Raw genomic sequence first — 13996 nt, forward strand, 5'->3', positions numbered from 1 at the left:
ATGACTGTGTACGCCTGGTCGACCTAGTTTGGCTCCACTCAATACAGTTTAAAAATCTAACATTTCCCTGGATCACATTGCTGCCCAGACAAAGATTACACGGTCAATTACTCAGTGAGGCCAGTTCCTCTCTGTTAACTCTAATTAATTAGCATAAAACAACCACATCTAGCCATTCAAAAGTGAGAATACAGTGTCAACAGGGTGAAATTGCCTTTTTTTTTTTTTTTTTTTTATTAATTGTTGCCACTCAAGAGTCATCCCAAACTCCGTATGACCCTATTAATAGGGGAGTTAACACAGTAGTGTTCAAGTGGTTTGAGATTTTGATAAGTGGCCCCTTTGAGTATTTTTCCAGTGTAGCAGCATGTCAGCTTGACTTTTGGAGGGGACTGGGTAGGGGTGGGCAATATACATCACTGAAATTGCAATGATATTGTGAAATGAGACTAGATATCATCAAGGATTATCCTAATATCATTATATGGCATAAGCGCTATTGCATTAAGTAAAAGGATCGAAAATCTCTGGTGTGTAAATATTTCATGAAAGAGCTCAAAGTCATGCTTAAACTATTGTCACAATATCAATAGTGAGGTATTCAGTCAAGGATTTTGTGATATATATGTTTTTGGCCATATTGCCCAACCCTGCAGACTGGATCTGGGTCGACCCGTGCACGCTGCGTGCGCTCACACTCACATCCACATACACACTTTGGAGACCCAGAATGCTTTGGTGAACACCCAACACCCTCCCTCCTGTGCGTTCACCTCAGCTGTTTCTCTTTCCACCTTCTTTTCCACCTCAGAAACAATAAATCTCTTCTCTTTCTGTGTGTATGTTGGTGTCTGAGACAGATTAGCCGGGTGATTTAAACTTGGGAGGGTGGAGGCTTTTCTTTGGGGAAATGCCCCCGCTTGCTACCGCTGCCCCTCGCTCCAGTCCTCTGAGCTGAATGAGCTTTTACAGCTCATTTGTTTTCACTGTTTGCCTTCACTCAGTCACTTTATGTGAAGGAGTGTAAAAGAGTTTAGAGGACGTGTTTTTAAGTGATGGAGTGCTGAATGTGCCCGGGTATGGGGTGGGTGAGAACATACTTGTGGTTTGTATGTGCAGGGGTCCCAAATATTCTCATGATAAGCTTACAGGGGGACGCCCCAAATTGATCTACACTACTCCAGGGCTCATATTTGTGAGGACTGTGGCCTAGAAACCCCATCAAAGATGTTAATTATGGAGTACATTGCATAATCTTGTAACTGTCTACCACAGGTGGGCTGGGACACAGAAACCTATAATCACAAGAGTCTTACATTCTCTCCTAATGCTAACCTGTAAGAAGTGAAATAACAGCAAAATTAAAGTATTTTCTCCAGCCTTTTGCCTCCAGTCCACTTGAAATCACCTCAGGGACCCGTCTGGAAATCCCTGGACCACACATTGGGAATACAAGAAGAGTGTGTGTGTGTGTGTGTGTGTGTGTGTGTGTGTGTGAATGTATTTTACCTCATTTGCCTCAATGAGCAGTGCGCAAAATAACGCCAGTTTCCTGTTGAGGGGTCGGCTTGTGGTTTGCTCATTTTTGTCTCTCCCACGCCACAGGGAAGATTACACGCAACACACACACTCAAACACACACACAAACACATACACATACACACAGTCTCATTCAGACAGCTACTCTCTCTCCCACAGTCACACACCAACAGCTGTTTTCAGGTCCAGGATTAACACTGGAGAGAGAAGAGGGTGAGTGGGTCTCGGCACTCCTACATTTCATGTAAGTTTTTCCAGAGCTAAAGAAGATTTTAATCATGTTTCAGCAGAGGAAACAGAACCTATGGCTGAAAGTCAAGTGGAGTAAATTTTGGTTTATTGGGTTCCCAGAACTCACTGGGGGAAACACACTGAATGAGGCTGATGTGAATGGAGGCTGGAAGGGACGTCCAGACCTCCGGTATCACTGTGCATTGTAATTTTTTTTTTTTTTTTTTTTTTTTTTTTTTTGACAAGGAAAAAAAAAAAGAAATTGGTTAATTGCATATTTTGATGACTGCTTTATAATGTCTTTGTAAATTTGAGGGCTATCACTGAATGTGAAAGCTGACGCACATTCTGAAGATCCATCGTTTGCCAGGATAGACTTGTATGAATAGTTAAAAGGATAAGCCATTAAAGATTTAAATGACTGTGGCACCAGGGATCTGTAATATGAAATATGCATTTGAATTGGCCAAGACGCTGTTAACCCTGTGACCCACTAACGCCTGTCTCCTCCTGTCTAGTCCAAATTTCTGATTTAAATTTGGCCATTTGAAGTACACACTGCAAAAATAGCTATGAATAAGTGGTTTAATATTATTCAGTTTTATGTTCTCATTCTTCCTAATACAAGTTAAGAGACCTGTCCCATGGGATGAGATGAGGTCATGTTCTTTTTATGGGGTCTGTATCAACTCTCCAGCCTCACTGCAAGATATTGACACTAAAATATATTAAACAAATTAACTAAATTCTGAACAACGAAAATAATCGTACTTCGCTGGCAGAATATCTCACTTGTTTCAATTAGAGAGAAAAAATAGAGTTCATGTAAAATGTTAATGAACATTGCACTGTAACTTATAGACCATCTGATGTTCTTTTTTTAGTCTTGCCTGCCCTCTTAACGACCGCCATCTGACACCCTTATAATTTCTCAATTTATTATCAAGCCATTAAAAAGAACAAAGCTCCCCACCCGGCTGTATGCTCCTGTGGCGGCGCGGTATTTGCTATTTGTTTATTTTAAAGGGCGTGGAGGCTACTACAGTAATCTCTCTTTTCTTTTTTTTTCCTTTCTTGTGTTCATTACCATCGCCAGAAGCGCGTCGTAGGGGTTAATTTAGCGCGGAGTGGAGGAGCGTCAGGGCGCGCACAGTGGACTAGTTGTGCCGATCACTCCCGCAGAGGCGATGCCCTTTTGTGGAGAGGTCTCTTGTCACACAGAGGACAGACGGTATTCACAGTCGGGACACAGGGACACAAAGAGGAGAACTGCCTTTTAAAAGGGGCCATTCTTTCCCAGCTGCTGCTGGGTGTTGACTGTGGGTGTTTGAGAGGACCTTTGTTGCCTGGAGAAAAGTAGAGAAGAAGAATACGCGCTGAGAACCAGTTGGGGGAATTTTTATGGACAGGGTTATTACAGTGTAGCCCATGCTGGCTGTCATACACTCACCACCTCTGCCTGTTTTCCTGGGGCGGCAGTTGTTTTGGATGACGGATTCAACTTTTACGCATTGATTGTACGCGCAACTCAGGAAACTCGCAACTGAATCGTCGGAGGGGGACCTGTTTCAGAAGTTTTATTTGCTCTTTTAACCCGTCGTTATGAACTTTCTCACCCCAGTAGGTGTCGGTTTGGAGTTTGTTCCTCATTATCATTAACTTAAACCTCAAGAGGAATTTGTGGATATTTCTCCAAAGGATGCCAATTGATAAATTCGCAAACATGGAGGAAAAACTGTGGATATTGGAGGACCTGAATATGATGTACATTCGTCAGATTGCCCTCAGTTTACAGGTAACAGTCAGTTTCCATTTCTAGCGGTCTCTGCAGATAACCATCACTTGTCTCCCTGCAGCATTCTCGCCCCGGACACTTTTATTTTAGCCGGCAGTGTGAGTGTTGACTGTTACCACAACTTCTTCTTGTACTCAACCCAAAGTTGTTGGGTGTGTCAGTAAAGTGATATTTGAAGGTGTAAAGTTAGTCAAGTGAGGCATGTGTGATAGCTGGCTGCATCAGACTCTGTTTGTCTCGAGTCACAAATCTTAATTCTTTCACTGTCCTAACTGCAAACAGGCAAACGAATTGGAACCTATTTTGAGACTGGTATCCCCCCTCCTGGAGTACAGTGCATCATTGAATTAGCTGAGCAAGTTTGCAGCTGTGCCATGGATGTGTAGCTGAAGAATCTCTCTATGTGACAAACAGGTCATGCTTCCACTGGTGTGATCTGTCTCTCTACAGATGGCAAAGCTCTCACTGACAGCAAACAGAAAACAACCCCCCCTCCTCCTTTTTCAAACCTTGGTTCACACATACAGTCCACAGCTGCACATATGGGACTCATAAGTCCCTATGGGTGCGTGTAAGTGTTTGTGCCTGTTTGTCTTTTGGCATGTGCTTTTGTGTTCTCACAGACAGCCTCTCCAAACAATATTTGCACCAAAACTTCACTTTAAAATAAAATTATTCTCAACGCGTACCTATGCTGCTCCTTTCATAGTTCCAGAGGAAATAGCTGAAGCGTGCGTCCATCACATTTGCAATGGAGTAGAGGGGAAGAGGAGACACATGGCCGGTTGAAATCGCACAGTAATATCAAAGGGAAATTCAAATATACTCCTTTTTCTGGCACTATTATCTGAGAAGATATTGGCTCTGTGCAGTGCAGCTGTTGTGTATTAGGAGAGTAAGAGACAGGCTGTGTTTTTTTCTCACTAGCAACAGGAATCTAGTCCAGTAGTCCTCCTCTGTGGGACATGAGTGAGCAGTGTATGAGAGGTGATATCACTGTGGTATACCCTCTGCCCGCTGGCAGTTTGGCACCGTTTCATGTGTGAGGTCTGTCTTTTGTTCCTTGGTCTGTGCCAAGTGTCACAAAGAGGGCCAGGTGGTCTCTTTGGCTTTTTATCACGCTGCGAGAAGGGAGATGTATGACTATTAAATAACACCCACACATTTGTCAACCCCCCCGGCTTGTGTGCATCCCAGTCCCGTCTCATTCTAAGGATGGGGTTAGAAATTTAGACTCTCCTCACTGTTGATCGGTCAACCAAACTCTCACCAAATTTCAAGCTTCTTTCTTCTGCTCAAGAATAGCACATTAAGATGATTTCTGTTTTCTCTCTGAAGCTGCACCAGCCACTTCATCTTGAGCTGAACTGTCGCTAACCAGCCCTCACGAGGTCTCTTCACCCACAAGTCAATCGGGCTCTAATCAGCTTATTAGTTCCTGTCACAGAGCCTCCTTTGACGAAGAAACTTGTTTACAGCTCAGACACAGACTGCAAAATGCCACTTTGTCTGAATATTGAATCTAGGGTGCTGTGTTGGAATGTAAATAGCAGGCATTTTTCTCCGTCTGTGTGAGCCAGAGAAGATTCAGGTAGAATGCTGTCTCAGTTTAGGTTTTTATTTTGGAACGCACTTTTGCTTGGACCGGAATGTGCAATTATAATAGTAGGAGCCCTTTTGGAGACCCTCTTCTCACTCCTCCCCCCACCACAGAGAGGTCAAAGATCAGGGTCAGCTACAGAGCAGCTCCCCTGTAGCTGGAGGGGATTCAGTGTCTTGCTCAAGGACACTTCAGCAGGGTGCATGCTTTCCCACACGGGGTCTTGAGCCCACACCCTCTGGTTGAAGGACAGTTTTCTATACTCCTTACACCTTTTTGTCACCGCTCGGTGCAGCAACCAGTTAGGATTCAAGAGTCCTTACTTGCAGTCTCGTGAAAACATCTTCAACTCATCTGAACATTTTAAACAAAATACTCACTCTCTTACTTGTTTGCTCACTGGCTCATTCACTCCCCGTCCCTCCAACCCCCATCTCCCCTCTGCCTGGGAGGGTTTATGAAACAGGGATTCTTTGTATGTGGCCGAGCTTCTCGGCCCACAGCGTAACTGTAATTTCAGCCAGCATTTGCAGAGCAAGATCCGTTGAGCACTAGCTATGGATGTTTTTGCTCCAGGGTGTTTCATAAATGTCCTTTTGGATCATCGTGACTTGCTGTTATTATAGTGTAAACCCTTTTCTCCTCCTTTATTTGTGTTTCCCTGCAGCAGTATCTGACTGAACCCCCCCTCCCCATTCTCCTCTCCCCCTAACGTTTACAAGATTTCAGCTTGTTTGTTGCTGTTTTTATGTGAGAGCTGCTGGTAAGACAGCAATTGATTTGAGAAAGTATGAACTTCTGCTGTTTAAAAAAAGGAAGATCATGCATGTCTTAAGCACTGAAGTTTCAGCATTCCTCAGGCATATATAATTGCTGTGTCAGAGAGGGAGAACAGTCATTGTGTTAGGTTCAGCCTAGGAAGTCTCCTTTCTGCTGTTCAGGTTTTAACAAGTCCATTTATAATAGGAGCGACTGCATTCTTGACTCTGTGCTGTTTTTTTTTCTTTCCTTCCTCTTTTCCCCTCCTATGTTACGAGGCCCATAAGACAGTCGGTGAAACACCTTTTCAGTCACATGTACAGTGGGAAGCCCTTTCGCCTCTTGGAATGCTCTATTCCCCAGCAGTGAGGGGGGGAGAGGTGGCTGATGGGAAGCAGGAAATGGTCATGTGTAATGAGTGGCTCCCACTGGAAGTGATGGCATGATGTCATAGAGCCTAACTGCCATTAATAGACACACACACATACATACACACCATTTCCTGTCGCCCTGATGCACGCAGCTGCTAGTGGAGAAGGTTCAGGCTGGGTGAGCATCTGCTCTCCAGCGGTTCAGAGGTTATATCTTCTGTGTCACTAACCCAGCCTCATATTCCCAGGCTCCTTGGCCCTTTCTTGCTACTGAGTTTGTCATGACCTCCTGTAGCTCAAGGAGTCTCATTGTTGCTTATTCTAATCCAAGCCTCTGAAATGGTGTTCCAAGTCTTGCATGTCTTTTTGTCTCTCCCGTTCTGTTATTTCCTCCTTGTCCATGTTTCCTTACCTGCTCTGTCTCTGTCACTATGTCTGGTCCCCTGCTCCCTTGTGACAGACAGAGGGCCGTAGATGGACACTTTCCCCCCTGGTCTAATAATAGCCTGGAGACTGGCCTCTGTGCCCTGTACTGACTGGCATGGATTACATAGATTGTCGAATGCAGGCTCGAATATGTACATCTGTTAAGAAGTATCTGAAATCATTTATTTTTGCTCAAGTCATGAGAGCAGGATTTGTCATGAGCATTTCATTAAATTAGAGAATCATGTTATGTGACAAACTGCGTCTCTGTAAGTACCATAATTTGAGTGTGTATGTGTGTGTGTGTGTGTGTGTGTGTGTGTGTTTATGCTCACTGCCACAGTGCTGCTTCAGCTCTGATTGCCTCTGTTCATGCCATTATTGCTAACTCCTAGTTCCCTTTTGGGTTTTTGCTGTTGGGCGGTTTTGTTGGGTCAGTTGTTTATTCCCAAAATAGTTCTATTGCTATTGCACATTATGGTTATTATGGCCTTAGTGTTAAAATACTGACAATCTACCTTGCATGTGTTTTCCTTTTTGCACAATTGCACATACCGGACTGTGCAATTTTCTGTTAACAGATTGTGTATTTATTCCTATTTTAATTTTGTGGTAGTTTTTACCTTTTTACTCATTTACTTCTTTTTCTTAACTGCTTGTTGAGCAACTGTGACAAGGCAATTTCCCCTGCAGGAATCGATAAAGGTTTTTCTGAATCGTAATCTATCACCAGGTTTGCACTTTGTCCACGTTAACACGAGCTGACATGTGTAACAAATGAGTTTTAAATGTGAAAAAAAAAGAAGTCACGTTTCAACAGTCCTTGTTTTCCTCTCTGAGCCTGTAAGCCTGTTTTCGCTTGATTTGTAATCTTAAATCAATTTACTCCTATATCAGCTAATCCTAACAATCCATCACATTTCCCCAGTGTTCTTTCTTTCCATCCCTTCCTCTTAATGCTTCAGATTTCACTGTATTATCAAGATCAGCACCTCGTCATCCCTCAGAATATTATTGTGGTATTAGTCTGGTGTAGTGGCACTGACTAATAATCAGGTGGGTAAAATACAGCCTTTCATTTAAGTATTCAGAGGCTGACACGTCGACCCTGACATGGTAGCTCAACCTTCGACCCTGGTTGACCGTGAGCTCACGTGGGGGTCAGGTGGGAGTTTCTTGCTGCCTCACCCGGGACTCATATTTGACCTCTCACACGCTCCCAAATCCTAAACTTAGCTGTGGTCATGCCGTGGATAGTTCTGTACACTGTATACACCATGGGCCTTCAGTCATCATTGGCGGGTATTTATAAAGCCTCTCTTCATACATAGTGCCGATCTCAAGGCTGATTCATTCAGTCGGACGATCACCAGGAACACATGTCAACCTAGATCAATACAATTTCCATTTGAAGTTACAATCATATACTTGTGCAGATGCGCCCTCTTCTGCATGATTAAGTTTTCCCTCTTGCACATTAGCTACATTTGTCTTGTGTAACTGAGGCTGTTTCACCTTTGTACATCTCTGTATGATGCATTTCAAATATCAGGCCTGGTCACAGATGTCTCCCAAATCCAGACCAATTACACCTCTAGAGCTCATGCTTTCTATATGCACTGAAGTCCTGAGGGACAAAGGCCAAACTGACACTGGTTAATCCCTGCCAGAACTGGGACAGCAAACCATTATCTTCCAGCACAGTCCAGCTGGATTCATGAATGTCCTCTGTGAAGATGAATTTGAGGCCAGTTAATCTGCTTTATACTGGGATAGTAAAGCAGTGCATCTGTATACACCCAGTCCCCTGGTTTGCCTACACTGCTTCCCCTGAATTTGACTTGCATTTTTACTGTTTCTACTCTTTTTTCCCCCATTCTTATCTCAACTTTCTCTCTCTCTTCTTCAATCCTCTACTTTTACTATTAACATATTCATTTTTTTTTTTTACTTCATTGCACACTGAATTAACTTTCAGCATAATCCTTATCAGTGTATCAATGCATAAAGATCCAGTCAGCAGTCTGAAGGTGCCGTGTGTGTGTGTGTGTGTGTGTGTGTGTGTGTGTGCGTGCGTGCGTGCGTGCGTGCGTGCGTGCGTGCGTGCGTGCGTGCGTGCGTGCGTGCGTGCGTGCGCATCTGTAAGTGTGTTCGTATGTGTGAGCGTGTTAGTTCAGCTGCGAGCTTGTTTAGGTAGCCTAAGTTAGACCAGAGCTGCTTGCTCCAGTGGAAGGTGTGCTAAAGCTAACAGCAGCAGGTCTCTTGTGATACAGGATACACACAGTCCTCACACACATTCCTCCACAACAGACCACTTCATCGCACCGTGCACCCTGCTGAGCTGGTGTGTGTATGTGTGTAAGTGTGTATGTGTGTGTGTCTGCATGTCTCTGTGTTTGCGAGAGTGTATGTGTAAATATTTGTAACAAGTACTAAGCCCACACTGTAAGCTATATAATCAAGTTCTGCAGAAGAACTAATTTGATTTAATTAAAGACATAAGGTCTGGCTCCCTGGATTTCACTTTGAATAGCATTAGTATTCTTGTGTTGCCCATAATGAATGGAAATACCCAGATGTTTTTATGTATTAATTTGGTTTGACTCTGCTTGTTGTGTGTGTGTGTATGAATGTATATGTGTATGTGTATGTGCATGCAAGCATGTTAGTGTATGTGTTTGTTTGGCATCCATACCATAGATAGCTACAATATGTTCCAGTTCTCCCAGTGGTGTATGCCAAGAGCAGGCATGGTGTGTATGAGGTAGTGGAGAAAGGGGGCTTTGTATCGCATCACACACCCCCATCACTCCCTGCCAAGCCCTCCTCTCCCTCTCAGAAGCCAACATGCAGGTCCTAACCCTCACCCGTCCCACCACAGCTCCTCTCCCTTCTCCTTCAGCCTCTAATCCCTGGAGCCTTCGCCTGAGTCTACTGGCTCCAGACCCCTGTACTCCCATCTGGGAAAAACCCTGACGCCCCCTCACCACCCCACCACCTCTGTCCCAGCCTAGGCTGTCGCCCATGCTGTGGTTAGTTAGGAGCGGGGCAGGTCTGAATAGCCACTCTGTGTGAGCAGGAACCAGTCAGATGCCGCGGCTTGAGCCAGCTTCCTTTGGAAAACAGCAACCGTGAGCCAGAGGGGCGAGGAGGAGAAAATACCAAGTCCCAACCGACAGCTGCTGTTACTTGGAGCGCAAACCTGTCTCCCTGCACCTTCCCTGCCTGCTCCTTTATTGTCATTCACCTCTTTCTTTCTCTTTCTCTTTTGTGTCACTATCTCTGCCTGAAACTATTTGATAATTTCACTCTGCTGTACTCTCCTGTCTCTGTGCTCTTTCTCTTCTCTCTGAGCCTTCAGTCCTCATTTCCACGCTCTTTTATCTCAACCTTCAGTTTCACCTTTCTTTAATCCCTCCTCTCCTCTATTTCTGCTTACACCAGCGTGCTCACAAAGACACTTTGGCAATAGCAGTTTGAGGTTGTTTGCAGCAGCTGCACAGAGAAGTGGAGCCACTTCAGCCATTTGAATTGAGACCTCAGGCATTATTCAAATTGGCACAGATTGGACTGAAATCTGTGTTCGAGTTGCAGTGTCAACACGCTCACAAGTCACCAGCTCCAAGTGGAGATATTAAAATTGTTGCATTCCCTCGTAAAATGTCTAGTAGAAACATCTGAACATGGCAGTGCAGACTATTTAATCAAATGGTTTTCTTTGAACATGTGTATAAACACTTGTGTTAAATGGCATTTTCTGCTGTGTTTATTTGTGCCTGTAGATATTGCCTTTGTGTTTGCCCATATGGCTGTAATTTACTGTGTGTGTTTTAATTGTGTGCTCAAAACATGCACAGTGTGTATTGCGTTTATTGTCAAAGACGTGACTTTATGTGTTGATGGTGCTTTCATTTGGATGCCTGTGCTGACACATATGTATGTGTGGGTGTTTGTTTATGCGAGAATGCACAGTACCTTTTTGTTTCTATAGGTCTACCTCTCTTCGATAATCTGTGCCTCTCAATTCCACTTACCTCTCTCTCACCTCTCAGGGTGAATGCCCTTGAATAAAGAGTAGGTGGTAGGCAGGGAGAGGATGACGGATAGAAGGCAAGGAGTGTCTAAACAAACAATTACCAGCATTCAAACAAACCAGTCCCTGCTGCATTTTCCTCTGAAGTGCAAGCATTAGCATCAGCACCAGCATCCTTCTGACTCAGGGCTAGGTCTTTTGGGGCTGTGTGTGTTTATGAGCATCTGCATTTGCGTGTATGTGTGTGTGTGTGTGTGTCAGCAGCATACCAGAGTGTCTAATTGAATCATAGCACACTGCAGGAGCCTTGGCCAATGAGTTGCTGCGTGTGTGTGTGTGTGTGTGTCACTGGGAGCTATGTGGCAGGTGGACCAACTCTGTCAGCATTTGGAGGACTGCCTTCTGACTGAGAGCCCACTCAGCTTCCACCAAGGACAAGAAAGGATGTATTTATTTTTTTTGTCATATATCATAATTAAACCTTTACTGTCTCTCTCTTCTTGTCTTATTCTCAGAACCATTGTTCGAGACCCATAAATGGCAAATTATATTTTAAAGTTATAATGAAATGAGAAAGTTGTTAGCTAATTTTCTGTTCCAGAATATTCAGCTATTTAACAATAAATGCCAAAGAATTAAAAAAAAAAAAAAAAAAAAAATCTAACTCCCATTACTTCTACATCCTGGAAAATAGTATATGCTCAGTGGTGATCACATGCTAAACCAGTAGGCGTGAGCAAAATTTTCAACCAACAAAGACAATACATTTTTGAACTGTTACACCACTACAATCAATTAAAAACTGCTGTTGGTTTGCCCCTTTAAAAGAAGCCTCTGTGTTGTAGCCTTTTTCAACAGGAAATCCATCAAATTAAGGAAGCAGTGGGTTTTCAAATGCTGCTGATAAAACTCTGAAACTTAAGACGCCCATGCTGATCATGTCAGTCTGTACAGGAATCCAAGTCCAGCTCAAGTTTTTAAATGGCCTCTGCTGGTGGATCTACAGCCTTGAGAAGATAGATGGTGCTGTTATGGAAGTCTAAGATGCCAAAGACACATAAGCTCTCAAGGGGAATCCCAGGGGGTTTAGAGTCAGGTCAGCAGGAGCTGTGGGCTTTAGGGCCGAGAGGGAGCACAGGGCCATGGTTGTTAAAAGGGGCCTCTTTCTGTTGCAGGGAGAAGGTGTTGAGAGGCAAGACTGAGCTGTTTCTACCCCCCAAAATGTCTCCTCACCACTCCCCTTCAAAAAACCCCCTCTCTGTCTCATTAAGATGAGATAAGTGGAAAAAACCCTCCAGCCCGATGATGTCATGACCAGGAGTTGGGGTCAGAAGCTGAAGGCCACATCAGGAGAGGCGGTGTGTGTGCTGTTGCTGTACCTAATCTTTTCTTCATTCTGCTGCCTCCGCTCCTCCCCTCTGTCTCCTTCCTCCCCTCCCTTTCCCCCGATCCACTGGATCAGGGGTCAAAAGAGTGTGTATGTTAGCATTCATAATCCTAATCTTGTCATCACTTGGAGATGAAAAGGTTAAACTGACTTACCATTGCTGCAGCTGGCCGCAGAAATGGACCAGGGTTCCTATTGGCTCTGAGGAGCTACCGGCTCAATATAATTGGCTGAGACAGGTAACTAGCTGGTCTGGAGACCCCTGTTAACCCCTGCAATGCCAAGCCCCTCTTAGACACGGTGTCACTGGTCAGTCACTGGCCACATGTGGCTGTTGGGTTAGACACGTAAGTTGATTGAGGCCCTATTATAAGCCTATAAAGACATATATATGCACACACACATACATACTGTAGAGGTCGTGTCCTCATAGTCGACCACAGCTGTTTCACGATCAGCTGTTACTGCGACATCCATCAAAAATGCCAGCCAGTCTTAGCACTACATATAGCTGTTGAATATGATCGCTGTTGTTTTAACTTGTGTAACACCAGGGGCTAGTTTTCTCTAGCTTGCCAGCAGTGAAATAACTATCCCATCATGTAACTGAATGTAATTTGTATACAGTCTTCAATATTATGATGATGAATGCTATTTTCATCTATTTTTGTATCTGACATATATTTTTATAATAGTCTACAAGTGCAAATTGAACTTCTAAAAATGGCATTTTGGTGCTTGCGCCCACATTCTGGCCTATAAATTAAATTCCACAGAGCATATCCTCAGCAACCTCTCAGTTTGGTCAGCCAAAAAATGTAAAATGTTGAAAAATCTTTCTACTGTTTTGCAGTTTATATCACAGTTGCATTACCCTACAAAGTAATGGCAATATATTTATTTGTAAATATTGTGCAGTCTTAACAGAGAGCATAGTCTAAATATGGAAGCGGCCACCAGAAGGTTAGAGAAGAGGGCTTGTGACTGAAAGGTCACCCGCCCAAATGCCTTTCCCAGCTGGGGAAAACTGGGTGGGGGATTGTGAATGAGGAAATGCTCACCTCTCCTTTAACAACTACTGTCAACAAAAAGCACTGAACCCCAAATCTGCACCAGTTGAGCTGTCCATGCAAGATGTAAAAGCCCGGTGGCACTGAGCAGCTCCCATGTGTCCAGCCCGTGGATGTGTGAGACCCCCAGCTGCTCTGCAGTTTCACCCTCCAGGCCACTGTAGAAATGGTGAAGGTTGCATAAAGGTTAAAAATAACTTTCCATTTAAATAATTCAACAGAAATAGAGAAGAAAGATGTCCTGTTATGAGAAAAATGGCCACAAGAACTTCTTATGATGTGTGCGTGTGTGTGTGTATATGGAGGAAGGAAGAGAGCTTGGGGGGGATACAGTTGCAGCAAAGATGGGAAGAGAGATGTTATTTGTTTAGGAAAAGAGCTCTTGTTATAGCAAGTCAATAGGAAGTGTGTTGGTCTCGGAGGGAGAGGCCTGGGTAGGTTAGTCTGGCTCAAGGAATGTCCTGTCATCCTCTTCAGGAATGAAGGGTAATACCGCTGGGAATGATGTTATCATTCACTCAGCTGCTCCTCACTGAGTCACTGAACCTGAGAAAAATTGAAGTGCACCCGTTGTGGTGTATGGTGATCATGGGATCACATGATTTTAGGTTTATTTTTGAGGCTTTTGGTCATAAAGGAATGTCTTTACCTCCAGAGATTGTGAGTCTGAGTTGTTTAGTCAATACGTGCCATGGAAATATTCTGAGTTAACGAGTGGAGGTGCATCATGTGACCTTGTGCTGTTTTTTCTATGTCTGCTCATTGTTTTCATGCGTGTGTTGATA

At 43.9% G+C, this 13996-nt stretch overlaps 1 protein-coding gene across 4 annotated transcripts in view; it reads left to right on the forward strand.

Annotated features, from left to right (window-relative positions):
* Positions 1–13996, forward strand: part of rtkna (rhotekin a) — a 66213-nt gene that overhangs the window by 19161 nt on the left and 33056 nt on the right. Inside the window, exon 1 of one of the 4 annotated variants that reach the window (XM_030059958.1) lies at positions 3021–3565. The exons of the other annotated variants lie outside the window; for them this stretch is intronic. Coding sequence (XP_029915818.1) covers positions 3470–3565 — 96 coding nt within the window. The 5' untranslated portion in view covers positions 3021–3469. Of the gene's footprint in view, positions 1–3020; positions 3566–13996 lie in introns of those variants that run through there. 4 annotated transcript variants of the gene reach the window in all.

This window comes from Myripristis murdjan, chromosome 9 (assembly GCF_902150065.1).
Source record: "Myripristis murdjan chromosome 9, fMyrMur1.1, whole genome shotgun sequence".
Classification (NCBI taxonomy): domain Eukaryota; kingdom Metazoa; phylum Chordata; class Actinopteri; order Holocentriformes; family Holocentridae; genus Myripristis; species Myripristis murdjan.